Genomic DNA, 23,415 nt, shown 5'->3' on the forward strand with positions numbered 1-23,415 from the left:
CCGTCAGGTCCCATTCTTTCTCTTAGGAACGTACTAATGAAACTTACTCGTCTACTTTCGTTTTGCTGACCTGCAATCCTTTACTGCGTCGGCGGGAAGAACCGAGCTCCAGGAACATTAATACAATGTTTAATTATTTTGTTTTTGCTTGTTTTACGTATTCCTTCTTCGCTTCCTCTTTCCCACTCCGCACGGGATTCTAAGTTCTAAATCACAGGAACTAGTTTTGTGTTCCTTGTTTTATCCCTAACAAGGATGTTTAATAAATATTTTTGCTGGGGGCAGGGATGGAAGAAAGGGGGAAACGGGGCGGGGGAAGATAGCACCTCTCCAGCTTCATCTTTTTTAAGTCACCCTTGAGATTTTGCATATATGGCTAGCATTGCTTAAAATGCACCCCCCACTTTTATACCTGGAAGCCCCTATTAATCTTTAAAAAAGCTCAACGATCTTTACCATATCTTTAAAACTTCCTCCTCTCCCCAGTAATCATTCCTTCTGCAGTGTCTGTAGGTGTTTCTCTGTTATATTGCACTGTAATGTATTGTTTACTATGAAGTTTCTCTTCTTACAGTAAGTTTTAGAATTCAGGATATTGCACTCCTATTACGGCACGTAGCATACAGTTAAAATAAAAACATTAAAATGATCTAATTCGCACCCGCTTGTGGTTTTGATAGACTTGAAGTTATAGAAAGTGTCTTTTAAAGTCTCTTACAAAGTAGTTTAGGATAAAGGACTCAGTTCTACGTTCCGTGGAAGCTCGGACTCTTTTCTAGTGGTAGCACTCAGTAAAGGGATGAATTGGATAAGTTGAAATTGGTAGTAAAAGCCCAACATAAAACCTTGACCAGGCTCCTTGGAGAAGAGGTATGCCAATAGTTTTTCTGTGACTGCCAATACCTGTCCTTTTTTCTTTCCCCAGCTGGGACTTGCAGGGTTGGAAGGGGCTGGAATCAATTTAGCCTGGGAAATGCCGCCCACGTTTTAACAACCCGCAGGCGGAGCGGGAGAACCCGGCGGCGGAGTTTCCAGCCTGGTTGTCGGACAGCTCCGTGAACCGGCGGGTGGCTGCGTGGCCTCCGGGCCAGCAGGGGTCGCCCCCTGCCGAACGGGCTTCCCCCGGGTTCCCAGTGGGGGCGGTGCCGCGCTCGGCAGTTGACGAAAGGCGGGCGGAGAGCTCGGCCTAAGAGGCGGAGCCCGCGACGGGCGGTCACGGCCACCTCCTCGGACCGGGGAGAACCTCGCTAGAGGGCTGTCCGTCTCCCAGGACGCGATCCCGCTCATCCGTGTAAGTGTTAGCCGGCCTCGGGCTGGGAACGGGCCTTGCCGGGTTTGGCTGGAGGGGGTGTCCCGGGAGAGGGGTTCGCGGGGGGCTGAGGTCTCGCGGCTGCCAGGTTGGCGGCGGTGTCGGGATGACGGGGGTTGGTGGGACGGGTTCCCTGCCGGGGGTAGGTCTCGAGGCTGCCGGACTAGGGGCAGTGGGCGAGTTATGGGTTCGGGATCTCGCAGCAGGGCCGGGGCCTGTGCCTGGCTCCCGGTCTACGGGTTCTTTGTGGGTGGGGATCCCTTGTGGGTGGGGGTCTCGCTGGGGGCGGTGCCCTGGTTCCGAGGTCTGGACTGGTGGGGCCGCTCCGGCCGCCGCCGTCAGCGGTGCCTTGGAGACCCGGTTGCCTGACAACGCGTTGACGCTTCCCTGTGAGGACGCCACCCACAGCGACCAGAAACTAGCTGTGCCCCAGCTCCTGGGCGCTGTCTCTGCCCACCTGCTGGGTCTCCGCTGTTCCGCTAAGCCTGCCTAAGCACCTTCCCTCTTTCCCGGTGCTGGTTAAATGTTAACGTCTATTGGAGTACTTGTTCGCCCGGTACTGTTCCTAGCGCTTTGCTTTGCAAGTACAATTTATTTAATCACCACCGTTTTGTGAGGTCGGTGCTATTATGGTTCCGGATCCTTCTGGCTCCTTGAGTTTGAACCTGTTTCAACTGCTTTGATTTTAAGATTGTTATCTGGGATTTGAATCCACTTTTCAGTGATAGCCATGGAACTCATCTTTCGAGGGAGGCTGGCTCTCAAAATTTTAGAGTTAAAAAGTTTAGCTTGATTTCCGAAAAGACTTGCAAGAGCCTAATAACAACCATCATGAGTTTGTAAAAAGACAATTATCCTTAGAAAAGTCCTATTTTAAATGAAAGAATGGCTTTCGTGTTGACAAGTTAAAAGGAATCCCATGGAAATTAGTAAGATGCTGATTCCCCCCCGCCCCCGCCTGCATTACTTTTTTCTCTAGGAGGACCCTAACTTTCTGTTGGTTAAATATCTGCTGAAATGCTCCCCAGGGATGAAATTTTGGGTCTCCTGCAGTACAGGTGACCTTCTGGAAGGGAGCAGGTTCTTTTAGATAGGGTGAATTGAAACTAGAGGCTTTCAGTACAGTTTTTCTCAAGAGAAGTTTTTGGACAAGTGATTTAACTATTACGAACTTTGAACAGATTTGGGTTACTGTTCTTTTTAAATCCTCAGCCAAGGATATGTTTTATTGATTTTAGAGAGACGGGGAGGCAGGGAGAGAAACATCGATTGGTTGCCTCCCATATGTGCCCCCAACCAGGGATGGAACCCACCAGCTAAGAATGTGCCCAGACTGGGGACCTAACCAGCAACCTTTCGTTGTACCGGCAGATGCTTCAGCCACCTGGCCAGGGCTTGGGTTACCTTTTTAACATCATTCTGACTGCTTTCCTGAGTGGGAAACAAAGGTGTTTATGCAAGTGTTGTTGGCAATTTTGCATTCCCTAGAGGCTGTCTAATTTATGCTACTGTCCATGGTCATCATTACTGATGTATTAACAGCTGCTAACAGACTTAATAGTGCTTTTATATACAGGCGCACCTTGGAGATAATTGTGGGTTCAGTTCCAAACCACCACAACAAAGCTAGTCCTAATCTTTTTGCAGGTGGAGAGTCTTGCCTTCAATTTGTAAAAAAGGCACCATCTGTGAAGTGCAATAAAATTAAGCACAATACAATGAGATGTACCTTGTATTCACTCTCTCTGTGTCCTGATCCCTGACCTCCCTCTGCCCCCAGCAACATTTAAGTTTACTTCTTAGCAACTTAGCAACAAAATGCCCAAATTTTGGAAGTAAATTGCTCATCTTCCAGGAGAAAAAGGTTGAGCATCTGTCATATGGTGGAAAGATCTCTGGTTGGGTCTGGGGAGGGGGGTGGTGGGAGGGGGAGGGAAATGAGAAACATTGTCTTGATTCACCTCATCCCTGCATCTCTTCTGAGGCACTTTCACAGCCTCCTCCCCGTACTCCACATCCATATGTTATCACTCCCTGATAATCTGTCCTCCGTTCTGTTCTCCTATGCTAGGCTCTTGTTTTTTGGTCAGCCTCTTTTCCTATAGTTTAAATGATCATTTAAAAAACTGCTACATCTTTTCTTTTAGTCTGGGCCCTACTCTGAACTCCTGACATACTCAAATCATTTACTTGATATGTCCACTGGATTTTTTATGGGTTCTTCACATTGAATTCCTGAAGTCTCATCTGTTTAGACCGTGAGGCACTATGACAGGTAGCATTATCTTGTCCAGATCAGAGGGCAAGCATCATACCTTATTAATGTTTGAACTGTGTTTCAATTCATCTCCTAGCATCTAGAACCTTAAGGCCATCTTTTAGGAGGGGCATTATTTTCCATTCTCGATACTTCTTTAGAGGGGAGGAAATTTACACTTTACTTAGGAGGGAAAAGGATAGGAGCAATGTATTTCCTTTTCTTTGTGATTGATGAAACTGGGAAAAGGAATTGGGCATGCTCAATAACTTCTGGGTCCTCTCTTTTTCAGATTTGCTTAAACTTAGCAGAATGAACATGTTCTGGTTTGCTTATATTTTTATCTGTATGATAAGTGTAAACTGCCTAAGTTTAAGATTAAAGATATTGATTTGGATTCTGATAACAAACTATCAGTTATAGGTGATTTATGTCCCAGTGTACTTTGGAGGCTTTTAAAATATAAAGGCGAGTATTGATGTTTACAAAGACTATGACAATATAACAAAAATGAATAAAAGCAGTGATTTATTAATTTCTATGTGCCAGGTGTGCAACACATTTTATATGCATCATTTTGTTTTTTCTTCAAAACAACTTGAGTAGATATTTCCGAGTAGATATATCGAGTAGATTTTGCAGAAGAATCTCGAGTAGATATATTGAGTAGATATATTGAGAAGATTTTGCATAAGAGGAAACTGAGCGATAGAGAGGCTAAGGAATGTATTTGAGGTCAGTCACATACAGTCAATGATTGAATTGGGTTTCAAATGCAGGTCTTTCAGTTTAATAGTTTTCCTGAAAACTGTTTGTCCTCTACATACTGTATATATAGCTACTGGGGGGAAAATGTGATAGTGTCTTGAAAAAATTACCATTTTACATTTTAGAGTGAGGGAAGATAAAGAATCCTGTTTAGGTTTCTTTCAACTGATCTTATAACAATCTTTAAATTATAAATATTCTTACTCTATTTTGTACTTAGGCTCTACTAATTAATTCAGTTTCTTTGAATCACTAAATAATTCTTAAATATTGTAGTTGAAATTGTTTTATGTAAGTTGCCACATGCTTTAGGAGAAAGAAAGAGAAAGTAGTCATAACTGTTAGAAGCTGGCTGTACTATCACCAAGGCCTTGGTGTTGCTAAGAACTGTCCTGACAAGCCTGCTTAGACTTGGTGTTCTTCTGTTGAAGATAAACAGTTGCACAGAATATCAACATTAAACCAAAGCTGCTTTGTGTCCTTGATGGATCAAGACAGAAACAATACCACTTCATAATCATGTCCACAGACAAAACATGAATGTTGTCCAAGCCACAAAGTGCCAGACATCCCCTCTCCCACCTAATATGAGTGACTGCTGCCTCTACTAGTTAGTTACAGCTTTAGCCTCGCCCTATAGATAAGATTTTACTAAGATGTTTAATCTTAGAATTACCCTTACTTCCTCACAGCCGTAAATCCAGAGCAAAGCTTCACTTCCTAAAACCTATCACTTCCTAACACAATCCCAAATCCTGTAAGTCTTTTCTAACACCCTCTTATTAAAATATTCCCAGTCCCCCATGGTGGGCCTCGAGGATTCATCTCTTGATGCAATGAGTAATAGATCCAACTCATTGAACTACAATAGTGCTCCTGTGTTCTTTATCTGGAGAGCATTGCCAGGAGAAAGCGTATTAGTATCTTTGACTCTTCAGTTTAATAGTAAAGATATCTCTAATCAGGTTAGAGAGTAGAACAAAATTAGAAATGATTAAACATAAACATCTGATAAATATCGTGTTTAGGGCATATATTATACTCATTACCATTGTTTAAAAATGTGTTTTATTACTATGGTTACTACTGCATAAAATCAATTCTAGAATTTATAATCGATGTTAAATTATAGTAAAAGGAAATTTAAATATCTATAAATTCAAGGGAGAGATCTTTCAAAGTCTGGTTAAACAAAGAAATGAACATGTTATATTAATAATTGTTAATAGAATTATGTGAAGGCTTTAGTTCAGAACTGAAAGAGGCTTGTTACTTTTTTTAGATTAATGACATTTCTCAAATTAAGCAAAGTAACGTGTATACACATAATCCCATCTTTTATTTCTATCAGACATAAAATATTTAGGAAAATTGGGGGATTTTAAGTGTGTTTTTTTTTTTTAGCATAACTGTTCGCTGTCTAGCTGTTTTGAATTTTTACTAGAAAAATCTGTGACAAATAGGAAATTAAAAATGGCTAAATATATTAACTTTTGTTTGCTTGTAATATGTTTTGCTATAGCCATATTTTAAAAACTGTTTTTTTGGAAGTAAATAATAGAATGAAGTTCTTATTTTGTAATACTTAACTGATACAAGTTTCCACATATCTCTTTTGGGTAAAGTTTGCTTTTCTGCATTTTTTTACAAATTATTAGTATCCCCCAAACATTAAATTCAGTAGATGCTTTTTATTTTTTTAAATTTTCTTGCTTGTGATATTGCTGACTGGTTCTTTTTCGCATTTTTTTTATTGTCCACAAATTATTTTGTCTTGATTTTCTTTGTATCTTTCTTTTAATTAGTCCTGCTTTATATTTTTTCTACTTCAATTCTTTTCTCACCCCCTCAGTGGAACATTGTCCAACATTTGGTTCTGGCTCATTGCTTTTCTCCTTGTCTGTACTCATCACAGCTTCAACTAATATCTTTGAAATAGTTAACTCTTAAAAAAACATATCTGATATTGATTGCCTTGAATTTGAGTCTTGAATTTCTAACCATTGGCTGGACATTCAACTATCTCCAACTTAGCATACATAAATCAAACTTTTGCAAACCATTCAGCTTTTTCTGACTTATTTCTATCCAAGAGTCCATCCACATTACAATTTTGGTTTTCAGTGGCACCTTCTTTCTTGCTATGTATCTAGTTCTTCACTGAGTTTTGTGGGTTTTAGGTCTAATGAAGAAAGGATAGTCTTTCCAAAAAATGACACTGGAATAAATTTATATCCATAAGCAAAAAAAATCTTGGTGGCCCTTACTTTACACCATTTGCAGAAATTAACTCAAAACAGATCATAGTCTTAGGTGTAAGAAAGAAAACTATGAAACTTCTAAAAGAAAACATAGAAGAAAATATTTGTGATCTTGATCTAGGCAAAAATTTCTTACATATGACCCAAAAACAATTGGTTAAAATTTGATGAAATTGGATAAATTGGACTTCAAAAAATTAAAAACTTTTGCTCTTATGAATATCACACAGATGTTTATAGCAGCTTTATTTATAATTGCACCAAACTGGAAGCAACCAAGATGTCTTTCAGTAGGTGAAGGACTGGATAAACTAGTACATTCAGGCAATGGAATATTATTCAGCACCAAAAAAGAAATGAGCAATCAAGCCACAAAAAGACAATGAGAGGCCTTAGTAGTGCATACTAGTTGGTGAAAGAAGCCAATACTGTATAATAACAACTATATGATATTCTGGAAAAGGCAAAACTATGCAGAGAGTAGAAAGATCAGTGGTGGGAAGGGAGGAATGAATAGGTGGAGCTCAGAGGATGTTTATGATGTTACAGTGGTGGATACATGTTATGCATACGAGGTCTGTCTGGAAAAAGTCCGGCCATTGTTAATATAATGAGGATGGTTTGCATGACATCAGTGTAACCTGGCAGCCAAGGAGAGTGGACTGGAATGTGCGTGTGTGAACAATGATGATTTCACTGTACTAGTCAGTGGGAGTGGTAGATGATGTTTAGTGAGCATGTGTACTGTGTAGTCATTGCATTCAGAATGCTTGAGTAGAGCAACAAATCTGCATAAAATATTACGCTATGCTTGAACATCCCTCTGTGGAAAGTATTTGGATGATTCAGAAGGCTGCAGCTATGGGCAACTGGTGACTGGCAGCTCCATCACAACAATAGGCTCGCTCATGCATCATGTCTCGTGCAGAGTTATTTGGTGAAACATCAAATCACCCAGGTGACTCAGCCCCCCTGCAGCCCAGATTTGGCACCCTGCGACTTCTGGCTTTTCCCAAGACTACAATTACCTTTGAAATGGAAGAGATTTCAGACTGTTGATGAGATTCAGGAAAATACAATGGGGCAGCTGATGATGATTGGGAGAACTGTGTGAGGTCCCAAGGTGCCTGCTTTGAAGGGGACTGAGGTGTCATTGTCATATGTACAATGTTTCTTGTATCTTCTTCAATAAATGTTTCTATTTTTCATTATTACATGGCTGGATACATTCTAGACAGACCTCGTATGTCCAAATCCATAGAATATATAATGCCAAGAATGAATTCTAATGTAAACTGGATATATCAGTGTGGGTTCATTGATTGTAAATAAATGTTCCACTCTTGTGGGAGATGTTGATAACGAGGGAGGCTATGCATGAGTAGCTCAGGAGATGTGTGGTAAATCTGTACCGTCTCACTTTTGCTGTGAATTTAAAACTGCTCTAAAAAATAAAGTCTTGAAAAATGAAGACATGATTAAGAAAACTTAAAAACAAACCATAGACAAGGAGAAAATGTCTGTAAAACATTCTTGATAAAGGACTTTTATCCAGGATACATAAAAAAATCTTAAAGCTCAATAATAAAAAACAATTTAATTTTAAAAATGGGCAGAAGATTTGAAGACATTTTTGCCAGTAGTTATATATGGACATAGAAATGACAAATGAGCACATGAAAAGTTGCTGAACATCATAGTCATTAGAAAAATTCAAGTTAAAAACAGTGAGGTACTCTTGCACACCTAATAGAATGACTAAGATAAAAAAGACTGAAAATAACCAAGCATTGATGAGGATGTATAGAAATGGCAACACTCGTTCAAAGGTTCTTTCATTTTTTATCAATTTTTAATCAGTTTGTGCTTTTTGTGCCATGTGTATGGAATTTTTACTTGGCCCAAGATCACAAATATTTTTTCTATGCTTTCCTTGAGAAGTTTTATAGTTTGTCTCTCATACATTTATGTCTGTGACCCATTTCCAGTTAACTTTTGCAACACTGCTGGTTCGAATGTTAATGGTACAGCCACTTTACACTTAGAGGAACTGTTTACAGTTCCTCAAAATGTGAAACACAGAGTTTCAGAGGACTCAGTAGTTTCTCTCCTAGGTTTGTATTGAAGAGAATTTAAAAAAAACCATATCTCCGCACAGATACCTGTACATGAATGTCCGTAGCAGGACTATTCATAAATTGGCAAAAAATGGAAATAACTCAGATGTCCAGCAATGGGTGAATAAATAAACAAAACGTGGTATTTCCATACAGTGGAAAGTACCTAACAATAATAATAAAAAAAAAAAAAACACCAGCTAATTAATAGATGCAATTGTAAGGGTGAATCTCAAAAAAATTATGGTAGGCCCTGGCTGGGTAGCTCAGTTGGTTAGAAGGTTGTCCTGATATGCCAAGGTTGTGGGTTTGATACCTGGTCAGGGCACATGCAAGAATCAACCAATGAATGACAAATTGATGTTTCTCTCTTTTTCTGTCTGTCTCCCATTCTCTCCTTCCCTCCCTTTTTCTCTTTCTAAAATCAAGAAATAAAAATTTAAAAAAGAATATTATGGTTAAGTGAAAGATGCCAGACACAAAAGACTACATATTGTATGATTTACTTATATGAAATTTCTAGATTAGACAAAACTATAGAAACAGAAAACAGATCGACAGTTGCCTGAGTTGGGGGTGAGAGTGAGGACTGGATGCAAAAAGTCATGAGAAGGCTTTTTGGGTTAATGGAAGCATTAGAAAGAGTGATTGTGGTGATAATTGCATAACTCTATCGATTTACTACCAACTTACAGAACTGTTCACTCTAATGGGTGAATTTTTTGGTATATAACTTTTTCTTCATAAAACAACAGCTTATGGTTTAAAATAATTCCAGGGCTTAATGAAAAAATATGAATTCATGAGTCTATACTGATAATAAGCTAATAAATAAATGCAGATGAAGGAAGGGCTTTTAGAATAAAATAAGTGCCAGTGGGTAAATAAGTTCAGGGAGTGGTGGAATTGGGAAATCAGCATTTTGCAGCCATCTAGAATTAGAGATTGAATCAATTAAGAATCACCAATTGATGCTTAAATCTCAGACATTTTGATTAGGAGCAGGGTATTTTCATGGTCTGGAAGTATCTTCTTTAGACTGCTTATTATAAGAAAAAGGTAGTGCAGAAATCAGACAATGTCTTCACCAAGTGATCAAAAATAACATCATTAATAAAGGGCACATGGACATCATGTATCACTAATTGCTGACACTTTGAAAAGGATATATCACCATCTAATAAGTATTTCTTCTGAGAATGCATAACCTGAATTTAATTATGAAGAAACATCAGGCAAACCTCAGATGAGGACTGTTGGGTAGGCTGTATTAAAAAATATCAATGTTATAGAAGACAAAGGAAAGTATGGAAATGTTTCAAATTAAAGAAGGCTAAAGAGCGGTAACAATGAAATTCAATACCTAACTTAGAATGGATCTGAGCTGGAGAGAGAAAAATATGTTGTAAAGGACTCTATAAGGTCAGATGACAATACGGGAACATGGGCAATAGTTTAAAAAAATTAGCGTGACTAAAGTTGATAATTGCATTGAGGTTATGTAAGAGAATGACTTCATTTTTTAAAAAAAATTTGTTATCCTCATTTGAGGATACATTATTGATTTTAGAGAGGAAAGGGGTTGGGGGGAGTAGAATGAGAGAGAGAGAAACATTGATTAGTTGCCTCCTGTATGCGCCCCAACCAGGATTGAACTTGAAACCTAGGTGTGTGCCCCTACCAGGGATCAAACCCACAACAGTTTGGTGCGTGGGATGATGCTCCAGCCAACTGAGCCACCTGGCCAGGGCCAGAATAACCTAATCTTAATATACATTGAAACATTTAGGGACTAAGTGCCATGATATGTGTTATTTACCCTCTGAATAATTTTAGAAAAAAATTGTGTGTGTAAAGAGAGAACTTGTATGAATGCGAGAAATAACAAGTGATGCAAAATCTTAACAGTAGACAAGAAGTATACAGTTCTTTGTGCCATTCTTAGTGTTGCAACTTTTATGTAAGTTCAAAATTACCTCCAAATAGTTATATAAAAAACTTAAAAAAAAGTATTTTGACTTAAGGTTCAGAGTTTTGGATGTATATGTGGTTGGAATGGTAGTAGTGGCTGTTTTCTTTTTTATTTATATTCAGATATTTTAAAGTATATTGTAGGTGTTTTGGGGGATTAGTGAGAGAAAGGAGGCAGGCATATTTCAGTTAGTCTTGTTTGAAGTTCTCAGTTTGATAAATGAGATTGAATGCTAAATGTAGACTAAGCTTGCATGTTAATAATTAGCCTAAAAATATTCTGATACAGTTGTAGCTGTGCTCATTGCAGTAGTTTTTTTTTTTTTTTTGTTTGTTTCCTTTTGTTGTTTTTAAGTATCTGCACAATGGCTGATAATTTGGATAAATTTATTGAAGAGTGCAAAGCCAAATTGGCCAAAGACAAAGCAGAATTGGAAAGTGATCCACCTTACATGGAAATGAAGGTAAAGTTAATGATTTTCTTCCAACATGTTTCGTTAAAATTGTTTCCGAAGATTACCCCGGTGTAAATGCAAGCACCCTCTGCTCTGAGTCAGACTCTTCGCTTTCATACTGTAGTTGGCTATACGTTGTGAGAGCCTGACCTGGGACAAGGTTTCAGTGATTTGAATGCAGTTTTTTGTTTGTGGTGTTTTATATCTCACAGTTTCTCCTATCTCTTACTAGAGTTTTAGTTAATATTTTATGTGCTTCATAAAATAATTAGACTACCTCTAGTACAAGGAACTTTCAGAATATAAGCAGAATAGGTATAAAAGCAAATTTTATTCTATGTGGAAAAGTTCAATATATTAATGAATCATTGTTTTTAACATTTTTTGAAGTCTACAAAAATGAATTTGTTAGAATATCTTGTTATATTTTATACTTTTCAGAATAGAAATTTGTTAAAATGTTTCTGAAAGCAGTTCTGAAAAAGCTTTCTTAAACTTTCCTATTTTTTTTTTAAAGTGATTCAACAAATTTTAGCAAATACTTATTAAGACTCTGCTAGGTGCTGTCAGTACAGCACCAATCTGGACAGATGTGGCACTTTTTTCATGGGCTCAGTATATGTAATATGGTAGAGGATGTAGATTAATTTGTGCCATATGGTCCATTGTAAGGAGTGTAACCACACGTACTGGTTTGTCCAAGACGGTCCTGGTGTCCCTGATGTCCCAGTGTCTCATCTGGTTTAGCATTTGTCCTGGACAAAGGTATCTTGGTTGAGATAACAAATAATATGTATACCCTAATAATCATATAGGACCTTACATAGTTAACATTTATTGTGTGCAAAACATGGATGAGGCAAAGTCTTACAAGAGTGCATTGATATTTCACATAAATTTGTGATGTAAGTATTGTTTTTATTATCATTTTACAAATGAGTAAACTGTGGCATGGAGAAGGTAAGTAATGTGACTAAAATGATAGTTAGCAGAATGAGGCCTTGATCCCTGGTAATGTGAATCTGGTGCTTGTTCTCTTGACCACCATGCTAGGTTGTCTTTCTGCCATAATATCGGCCATGTACGAGGAATTGTGCAAAAGACTGCGCACGTATTATCTCATTTAATGGTAATGTCCCTGTGAAGTAGATGGAATTTTTTTTTCCAGATCAGAAAAGTGAGGCTGAAAGGGGTTAAGTAACTTGTCCAGGTACACACAGTGGTGGATTCAGGATCTGAACCTTCATGTGTCCAGATCCACAGTCTATTCTCTTAACCACTCTCCAGTACTTAGGACTGGCTTACAGTGTTTAAATACAGATTTATTATAATTTATAATATTAAATAGTACATAAATAATAATCTGTAAGTGTTAGTTCACGTATCACCTGCTCAGTGAGGCCTTGTAGTACATCCCCCATCATTTTTGGGCCTCCATACCCTGCTCTATTTTTTCCTGTAGTCCCTCCCTATCACTCCCTACATATTACATAGCATAATTATGTGTTACAGTTTTTGTTTGTCTCCAGAGGAGTTTGTAAGCTCCATGATGGCACAGATTACTGTAATTTTTTTACTCAGGTATTTCCAATGTCTGGGACAGTGCCCTGAAGGAACTCAGTAACTGTTGATAAGTGAATGAGCTAAATAATAGAACATTTATTATAGTATTAAGTGCTTTGGTTAATTCCCCAAGCCTTATACTTAAATATCTTTTATGATATACCATGTAATTTTGTTAAGTTGTTTAAAGTACCAAGATGAATTTTTTATTTTGTAAGTTTTTTTCCTTCTGCTTTTGTAACTATTATATCTCTTTCAGGGAAAAGCATCAGAGAAACTTTCTGAAAACAGTAAAATATTAATCTCCATGGCTAAGGAAAACATACCACCAAACAGTCAACAGACCAGGGATTCCTTAGGTATGTCATTAGGTGTGCTAAATTGATTTTAAAGTATCCCTGGTAGGCTATCTTGAAAGAGCTTTGTCTTGTTAGAAAAAAAAGTGTTTTTAGAATCCTGGTAACTCTTTCCTTTCTGAAATCTGATATGTGACAGATGGACTGCATTTGGAATATAACACATACTGAGACCCTTGTACCTTTTAAAATGTTATTGCCTTTCTTATGATTTGTGAAAATTATAGCAGTAAGTATAACTAGTTAAAAATTAATTGAAAAAGTTGAATAGAGTTTGTGTGTGTGCATGAGAGAGAGAAAGTGTGTTAATTGTTGAATAAAAATGGTGGACTGACTTTTATTTAATGATCAAAGAAATATGCTTAATGGATACAAAATGCTGTTTGGTAAAAGATCTTTTTAATGATTAATGACTATATTGGAATTCTAAAGAAGTTAATACTGCAGCTATACTAATTCTTTGATTATGGTTTGGTATGACAGAACTTGGAAACTTTTGACCACATTTTGGCTTGTTGGTAGGTGTACATTTTTTAAAAAAGAAAATATATTTTAAAAGTGTATCTTGCCCTGGCTGGTGTGACTCAGTTTGTTGGAGCATCATCCTGCAACGAAAAGTTGCAGTTTTGATATCCTCAGGTGAGGTTTAAAAAAAAGAAAGTTAGTTGAGAGCCTTAGAGATTAAGGAACTTAACCAAAATATATAAAATACTTAAGTTCACTAAAGCTGTATACAAGACAATAATTTATAAGAGAGTTGGCATTGACAATGTTATCTATATATCCACTACTAGACATATGGCATTCACTTTGAGTTGTTTTTCTAGTAGGGATAAAGAGCCCACTAACTATTCAGCCTCTGGGCCAACATCCCATTATACTCAAAAGCAAAGCATCTAACAATTTAGGTGTATACCTGTGGCCATGAAAAATAGTCCACATAAGAACAATGCTTTAACTACATGAACTCATTTATTTTACTTCCTTTATGTGAAAAAGTTTTGGTCATCATCAATAATATGCAAGATACACTTTTTTCTTTAACCCTCAGCTGAGGACATTTTTTCATTGCTTTTTAGAGAGAGAGGATGGGAAAGAGGAAAAGAGAGAGAGAGAGAAACATTAATGTGAGAGAGAGATGTCGATTGGTTGTCTCCAGTATACACCCTGATTGGGGATTGAACCATACCCTAGGTATATGGCCTGACCAGGAACCTGCAACCTTTTGGTGTATGGGATGACACTTTAACCAACTGAGTAACCCAGCCAGGGTTCAACTTCTTTATCTGTAACATAAAGAATTTGGATGATCTTTTAGCCCTAAATTCTTATGAGTCAAAAATCTGATTATTCCCAGACAATAATGGTAGATTCTCTCAAGTACTACTGTCAGACAAAATTCCTTTGAATTTCTGGGGTTACAGGTTGTTTTGTGACCTGGCACAAGTTATTTAAGTCATTTGTTTCCCTATTTAAAAAAAAATTTTTTATTCTTACCTGAGGACTTATTTATTTATTTATTTTTTTATGGCTCTTAGAGAGCAAGGGAGAGGAAGGGAAAGAAGAAGGGGAGGAAGAGAAACATGGATGTGAGAGAGAAATGTTGACTGGTTGCCTCCCTATGCACTTGGTCTGGGAATCAGACCACAGCCCTTTGGTTACTAGATGATGCTCCAACCAGCTGAGACTCATGGGCCAGGGCTTGTTTCCTTATCTTAAGAATTGGTATCTAACTTAAAAGGTTATTGTGGCAAATTGAGTACATATGAAAAAATGACTGCACTTAATTGGTGGACAGTAGACATTAATTTGCTGACCTCTTTTACATGTTTTAATTATTTTTTGAACTTATAACCTAAGAACTAATGTTATTTCTTAAAAAAATTTTTTATTGTTTATGCTATTACAATTGTTCCAATTTTTCCCCTTTTGCCCCCTACCCCAGCCTCCCCACCTCACAGTTAATCCCTATATTGCTATTCATGCCCATTGGTCATACATATATGCTCTCTGTCTATTCCCTTCACCTTCTTTCAGCCAATCCTGCCCTCCCCTCTCCCCTCTTACACTTATCAATTTGTTCCTTGTTTCTGTGCCTCTGATTCTATTTTGCTCATTAGTTTATTTTATTCCTTAGATTCTAGTTATAAGTGAGGTCACGTGGTATTTGTCTTTCATTGCCTGGCTTATTTCACTTAGCATAATAGTTCCATACATGCTGTCGCAAACAGTAAGAATTTCTCCTTTTTTTACTGCTGCATAGTATTGCATTGGGTAAATGTACCACAGCTTTTTTTTAATCTACTCATCTACTGATAGACACTTAGGCTGTTTCCAAATCTTGGTTATTGTAAATAACGCTGCTGTGATCATGGAGGTGCATATATTCTTCTGAATTGGTGTTTTGGGGTTCTTTGTATATATTCCCAGAAGTGGAATTTCTGGGTCAAAGGCTGTTTCATTTTTAATTTTGTGAGAAAACTCCAAAATGGTTGCACCAGTCTGCATTCCCACCAACAGTGCACTAAGCTTCCCTTTTCTCCACATCCTTGGTCTTGAGAAGAGGAACTTGAGGAAGAAAAACAGTTGGAGGAATCACACTATCTAATATCAAACTATACTATAAGTCCGTAGTGATGAAAACAGCCTGATACTGGCATAAAAACAGGCACAGATCAATGGAACAGAATAGAGAGCCCAGAAATAAACCCATACCTTTATGGTCAATATTTTACAGAGGAGGCCAAAATATAAAATGACTAAAGGTAGTTTATTCAGTAAGTGGACAGATTTATTAGGGTTCAGAAATTGGACAGATACATGCAGAAAACTGAAACTAGACCACCTTATGCCACACAAAGAATAAATTCAAAATGGATTAAAGACTTAAATGTTAGACTTGAAACCATAAAAATCCTAGAAGAAAACATAGGCAGTAACATTTCAGACATTGCTCATAACTGTATTTCTTCTGATATAGCTCCTTAGGCAAGGGAAACAAAAGAAAAAAAATAGGGAAATAGGACTATATCAAACTAAAAAGATTTTGTATAGCAAAGGAAACCATCAACAAAATGAAAGGACAAACCAGATTGTGAGAACATATTCACCAATATACATCTGATTAAGGGGTTAATATCCAAAATTTATAAAGAACTTATAAAACGGGACACCGAAAATAAACAAACAGTCCAGTTAAAATATAGGCAAAGGGCCTGAATAGACACTTCCCCATAGAGGACATACAGGTGGCTAATAGACATGTGAAAAGATGCTCAATGTTACTAATCATCAGAGAAATACAAATTAAAACCACAATGAAACATCACTTCACACCTGTTGGAATGGCTATCAATAAATCAACAAATGACAAGTGCTGGTGAGGATGTGGTGAAAGGGGGACCCTTCTGTACTGTTGGTGGCAATGCAGACTGGTGCAGCCACTGCTTTCTACTAAATACTAAATACTAAGTACTGGAATTGCCTTATAATCCAGCAATTCCACTTCTGGGAATTTATCTAAAGAAACCCAAAACACCAATTTGAAAGAATATATGCACCCCTATGCTCATTGCAGTGTTATTTACAATAGCCAGGATTTGGAAGCAGCCTAAGTGTCTGTCAGTAGATGAGTGGATAAAACAACCATGGGACATTTATACAATGGAATACTACTCAGCAATAAGGAAGAAGAAAACTTTACCCTTTGCAACAGCATGGGTGGACCTGGAGAACATTATGCTAAATGAAATGAACCAGTCAGAGACAAATACCATACGGTTTCACTCATATGTGGACTTAAATGAACAAACTGAACTAACAAGCAAAATAGAGACAGACTCATAGGTAGAGCAGAGGCTGACAGCTCTGAAGGAGGAATTGGGGGTGGAGGGATTGAGCAAAAAAGAAAAAGGACTCATGGACATGGACAGCAGTGTGGTGACGGCAGAGGGGCAGGGGGATGGGTAGAGGTGGAAGATGGTATAAGGGGATAAATGGTAATGGAAAAAAATGCAGTAAAACAAACTATTAAACAAAGAATTATTCTTTGATTATTACATTCACAAATGATTGAGAGTTTAAAATCTGATTTACAGATAATGACTACTGTATATATTTTAGGGCTCTGTCCTAGGCACAGTCTCCCTGTTCACTGAGCGGGTGTTCCAAGAGTGTCCCTTGTGTAGCTTGTGTGTGCGCTTTGTTGTAGCTGAGACTTGATTGCTGTTGACATGTCACTGTATAAGATTGACCCTCACATTAACTGGCTGTGAGCTGGCTGTGCCTACAACAGACAAGCTGTTGTCAGGGGCTGACTCCATGGGTCAGGAGTTGCTTAGCAGGGCCCTGGCGCCAGCTGACTCCACCCTTTGGGTATGTTTGTAGAGCTATTTCGGTGGTGCTCTGCTGTGATCTGAAGTCAGCCATCAGGTTAGTTGGTTCTGGAATCTCTTAGGAGGAGCTCTGGTGCAGGCCAAGGTCCACTGCTGTTTGTGCCTGGTTTTTGGCCACTGGTGGGAGCTACAAAGTGATTGGCTGTTGGTTGTCACCGGTTCTGAGCTTGGATACACTTGGGAGAGGCCATGCTGCGAACTCAGGTCGCCTGCCACTAGTGTCAGAGTCACGTCCATTTAGTGGGCACCATGATGTGAGCTGAGGCCAGTCACCACTTTTCCTGGGCTTGTGGCTGCTAAGTGGAAGCTGTGTTCCACGTTATCATTGGTTGCACCGTATGCTATGCTGGGACCATCTGAAGGGAGTTACAATGTAAGTTGAGACAGGTTGTCACTAGTGCCAGGGTTGGGACCACTTAATAAGAGGTACATGGCACACCAAGGCCAGCAACTACTTATTAGAGATTGTGGACTTCTGAGAGATTTTAGGGAAGTCCACAGCATGATCCAAGGCATGGCACTTGTGTGAAAAGCCACTGGAAGCCGCTTAGACCAGGTGTGCTATTTGGGTAGGGGAAGGATCTCAGGGAATCACCAGGGCAGGGTGAACGGTGTTAGCCGTGTTATGGGAGAGCTCATATTTGGAGCCTTCCTGTGCCTTCCAGATGGGTGAGGGGAAGGTTCAACAAAGGATCAATGACACCTGCCAGTGCTTCTGCCCCAGACAGCTGCACTGACTTCTGCCTGTCATCCCTTGCCCTAAAGCCTATCAGTTTAGTTTCTCTCCTGTGTCCCTGGTACTTTTTGACCTGCTGCCCCCAGCACTGGGGCCCAGAGTGAGCTTGAGCACGGGCCTGTCAGGAGGAACACCTGGGACTCCAAAAGCCATTGAACTCACTTGGACACAAACTATGCTGGTTTTCACAGCCAGATGTTACAGGGACTCCTTGGCTGTTTGACCCTGGGCTGGAGAACCCGTGTTAGGCTGGGGCCCCCTCACTCTTCTTCAGGGTGTACCTCTGCAGCTGAGCTACTTCCTCTGATTCTTAATTGTCACACTGTGGGCCTGTCCATTCTGCGTTTCTGCTTGTCTACTAGTCTCATTGTGTGGCTGCTGCTTTATATCATTAGTTATGTGAATTATGTCCAGCCAGTCTTCAGGTGGTTCTCAATGATGATTTCTTTTGTTTTCTATAATTTAGGATTTTTAAAAATCCTCACCCAAGGATATGTTGATTTGAGAGAGAGAGAGAGAGAGAAAGAGAGACAGACAGACAGACATCAAGAGACATCAAGAATCAATTGGTTGTCTCTTGTATGCATCCTGACTGGAGAATGAACCCCTAACCTAGGTATGTGCCCTGACTGGGCATCAAACCTGCAAACTTTGGTGTATAGGATGATTTTCCAACCGACTGACTTACCTGGTTAGGGCTCTATAATTTTGTTTTAATTTTGATGCTGTCATGGGAGGAGGTGAGCCTAGTGTTTACCTGCTTTACCATCTTGACTGGGCTAATGCTTTTATCACGTAGAAATTCATTAGGGTTTTAGGAGCCCTGTGTCAAGAATGGGGACAAAGACAAATATTAGAACAAGAGATGCTCCCAGTGTTCTTATCACTTAGGAAATTACAAGGGTTTTAAGTATTCTGTGCCAAGAACAGGGGAAGAGACCTATATATATATTTTTTCTATTACCTCACACTCTCCCAATCCTGTCAGTCTATTGTTAAAACACTTTTTTTTTTTGTATATAATTTCATGATTACACTGTGCACGTATGCATACAACTCTCTCTTCTATTTCTTTACATGGTAGCATAGATCCTGTTCTGCATTTGAAGATACTTCTTTTGTGATTAATAGTATAGGGACATGACCGTGACCTCTGGAGATTAAAAAGTAACAATGCCTCTATTGTCAGACCTCGAACAGTTATTCTCTGCTGCTAAGGATTTCCACTACAGATGCAAGAAAAAAGTGTCTTTGTACTTTCTGATTGTGGCAGAGAAGATTGAATGGGGGAAATACAGAAGGAAAAAATGGTAACACGGGAATAAAACATGGAGAGAGAATTTTTGCAACTCAGAAATAATGTAAACAATGAAAACCCTATTTTATTCCAAAAAGGATTATAAAATTAGGGTTAAAAATCAGCCTAGCCTGGCCTTGGCTGGGTGGCTCAGTTGGTTGGAGCATCATCCTGTGCACCAAAGGGTTGGGGGTTTGATCCCCAGTTAGGGCACGTACCTGGGTTGCTACAGGTTCAGTCCCCAGTTGGAACACATATAGGAGGTGGCCGATTGGTGTTTCTATCTCACATTGATGTTTCTTTCTCTCTCCTCCTTCTCTCTTCCTTTTCCCTTCCTCTCTCTCTAAAACCAATAAATATATCCTCAGGTAAGGATTAAAAGAAATCAGCCTAGCTTGCCATTAAACTATTACTATAACCCAGCTTATCCTTAGGTGAAAAGAATGCATCTTTATTGTGTACCAAATTGATTAGTCCTTGCAGTAGGTTATGGAAAATGTGGAATAGCACTTAACTATGTTGTATTGGAATTATTAGCTTCTTTGTTTCTGGCCTAGATGCTGTGCCTTTGGGCAAAGACTTATCACTTCTTATCACTTGTCCTTAGAAAGGCCTGCCTACGAGGCAGGCTAGTGTCTGGAACCTGGCTAGTAACGGTTTTCTTACTAAATTATAAGAGGAGTGCATTGTGCCTAAACTGTGGCCTTGGCTAGTGTCTGGAACCTAGCTAGTAAACAGTTTTGTGTAGTGATATAAAACTTTCCCTAAGTGATAAGAGTAGTTCATTGTGCCTAAACAGTTTGTATGAACCATGGGATTTATGCAGAACAGGTGCTTTCCTTTTGGGGAGTGTTGGTAGAGCTAGGCAAAAGGTGTCTATGTGACTACCTCCCAATAAAAGCCTAGGACACTGAGTCTGTAATGAGCTTCCCTGGTTTCACATGGATTGTTTAACTTGTTGCTGGAGGAATTTAGCACGTCCTTGATGATTCCTCTGGGGAAGGACTCTTGGAAGTTTGTACTAGGTTCCCTGTGGGCTTTGCCCATGTGCCTTTTCCCTTGACTCATTTTGCTTTGTATACTTTCACTAATAAAGCATAACTGTGAGAATAATGACGTCTGCATCCTGTGAGTTTTTCTAGCAAATCATCAAACCAGGGAGTGGTTTTTGAGGACTCCCAGCACTCCTTTTCAGTCGTTTCTGGTTCCTTTATAGCACTCTCCCTCTAAACTTTGAGTACTTAAGGGATTTTTTTCAGTGTCTGTAGTCTCTACGTGTTTGTACTCATCATTTCTGGGCAGTCTCTCTCACTATTATATCAAAATGCCATTGATCAGCATTTGACACTCCAAAATGCACTGGATTTATTTGATCTCTCATGCTGTGAAGTCATTATTTTGGAAATTTGCAAGCAAAAAGATTATGGATTACTAAAGTAAGATAAAGGGATTTTACTCTTGTTATTAGAAATTATTTGATAGGATTTTTAAACATTCATTTTAAATTATGGAAATTTGGAAAAGAAAGAATTACAAAGAAGAAAAAAATTACATTATTGTAATTTAGAAATAATCTCAGAAAGGAAGCAGTTGCAGAATTTTAAGTTGCAGAGAAGCTCTTGAATTTATACTGAGCTGAAAAGTTAATATACAGACTTTTGAAAATAGACAAAAAGAAATTGTTGATTTTTAACTAATTTTAGTTATACTTTTTTATAATTTTTTTTAGCATATGTACTCTTAGGTTTTCTCTTATTATAAGCTAAATCTCAGACATGCTACCTTTTATTGTTCAGTTTGTACAGGTGGGTGATTTGTAATGATACTGGTCTAGTTGAAGTTTGGTTACAATGTTCTACTCAATTAATGTAGTTGCATCTTTTGATAAGTCACCTGCTATGGAAAGACCTAGTATTATTTCTTATAATTTGTCCTTTATTTTTACATAGTGGTTTCTCATGGGAAATACAATAATGAAAAGAGGAAACTAAATGTTCTATGATAATTTGTTTTATAAAGTGTTTATTATGGGTGCTGTGTTAGAAGGTATATCAATTTTTAAAGGATTGTATACTTTAGTTTTAAATATTTTGTTTAACTCACAACCACTGTAGAAACCAAATATTTCTAATGTCATTCTGAAGCATAATGTCGAGTATCTTGAGTCATTTGTGTTTGTACTTCGTGAAGTGACATTACTTCAAATGACTCCAAGATGACACTAATGCCTTACTTGCTAGGAGAACCGTCAGAAGACGGCTGCTCTGAATAAGTAAGTCTCACCATATTTCTTAGCTCATTAAGTCCACTGAGATGCTATTGTTATTAATGCATAGCTTTAAGTGAACAGGATATTTAAATTTTTCCACACATTTCTTAATTTTATTTCTATGAGCCAGCTTTAATGCCATAAAATTTTGGTACTGGATGACAAAAGTAAGAATTAAAAAGCTAGTATTTTCTGTTGGCTAAACCTTAAATTAATAAAATTTTAAGTAATTCAGAAGACATACATATTTTTGTTTTTTTAAAGACAATTATTATAAATATTATTTGACTCAATGGTAAAAAGCAGATACTCTTGATAAATAAAAGTAAACTTAGTATAAATAGTTATTTATAAATGAAAATGAATCATATTTAAAAAAATTCTTTCTTACAAGTCCACCAAGCAAAATTGAAAAACAGTAGTAAAGGCTACCTTAAACACATGACCTTTCAGAAAGCTGTAACTTACTTGTTCCCTGAGAGGAAAGCTGAGCATGTTGGGAGGCATCATCATTGCTGCATGTTTTTTTTTTCTTCTCTTAGACACAATAGAGCATCCTTTGTGACTGTGTAACTAGACATAGGGAACTGGTTACAAGTTATGTTTCCTGTCTCTACCCAGTCTGACTAAAAGCAAAAATGAGGTACTAAGAATAGTGTGTTCTTCTTTCTCTCATTCCTTCCTCATATTTAGACATTCATTCATATACTCATTCACACCTTTATTCAGTGAATATTTCTGGGGTACAAGTTGTGTGCCAGGCATTAGCAAATTGGTTAAAGCATGGACTAGGTTTTAGTGGATTTTATAGTTTCTTTTGTGGTACTTCATTCTCAATGTAAGAATTAAAATGTTCTCTCTTTAAGATTAAATTTTGTATCTTTAAAAAAAAGATTAGATTCCTTTGTGAGGAAAGAATGCCTTTCTGAGTGAAAATTCCAAGCATATGGAATGCTTTAGACTCTTTTGGAAAGAGAGCTGGGAGTCTGAGTGAGAGGTGTTCTTAGGAACCCTCTGTTACACCCTCATTCAACAGGAGTGAAAGAGGTGGGAGGGGAGTGGAAATGTCTATAAAAAGAATTCCAGAATGTCTGTAGTGGGAAGTGGAACTTAGTATTGCAGAAAAATCAATGGACATTCATTTACATTTATACTACTTTGATCTTTTTGCCCTGAAATATTTCAATGATGTAATAAAGCAGTGATATGACACATTCATGATAAACACCCATCATTTAGCTACATAGTGAAGAATAAGGCAAAAAAAAAAAAAATGGTGATACCCTTATCAGTTCATAAATTGCACTCGGTTACTTTATCTATGTTGGTTGTAGCTGACTCTCCAAGGAAAATTTTTATTTTGTTTAGATGAGATAATTTTTAATATTTAATATTATATAATAGGCCTAAAAAAGGTAGAGGGGCTTCAGAAATCAAAAACCTGTTATCTGTGCTTCCTGACATAGTATATTGCTATTTAAAATATTTGAAAAGTACATAATGCGATTATAACAGTTTTATTGAGGTATCTATCAAATGGCATAAAGTTTACACATTTAAATTTACACAGTTTAGTGGTTTTGAGTGTATTGATGAGTTGTGCAAACATCACTAATGTCATCACCCAAAATGTAATTTTATTTTTGAACTCTCTGTAAGGAA

The 23,415-nt window shown here is 37.9% G+C and overlaps 1 protein-coding gene across 3 annotated transcripts in view; it reads left to right on the forward strand.

The window, feature by feature from the left end:
• The first annotated feature begins 1,163 nt into the window (after nt 1–1,163).
• The window catches only part of CSPP1 (centrosome and spindle pole associated protein 1), a 101,100-nt gene continuing 78,848 nt past the window's right edge, over nt 1,164–23,415 (forward strand). For all 3 annotated transcript variants that reach the window (XM_054590228.1, XM_054590229.1, XM_054590230.1), the window contains exons 1-3: nt 1,164–1,291; nt 11,039–11,147; nt 12,961–13,060. In XM_054590228.1, coding sequence (XP_054446203.1) covers nt 11,049–11,147; nt 12,961–13,060 — 199 coding nt within the window. In that variant the 5' untranslated portion in view covers nt 1,164–1,291; nt 11,039–11,048. The remainder of the gene's footprint in view (nt 1,292–11,038; nt 11,148–12,960; nt 13,061–23,415) is intronic.

This window comes from Pteronotus mesoamericanus, unplaced genomic scaffold (assembly GCF_021234165.1).
Source record: "Pteronotus mesoamericanus isolate MK-2021 breed Mesoamerican mustached bat unplaced genomic scaffold, CSHL_Meso_final scaffold_174, whole genome shotgun sequence".
Classification (NCBI taxonomy): domain Eukaryota; kingdom Metazoa; phylum Chordata; class Mammalia; order Chiroptera; family Mormoopidae; genus Pteronotus; species Pteronotus mesoamericanus.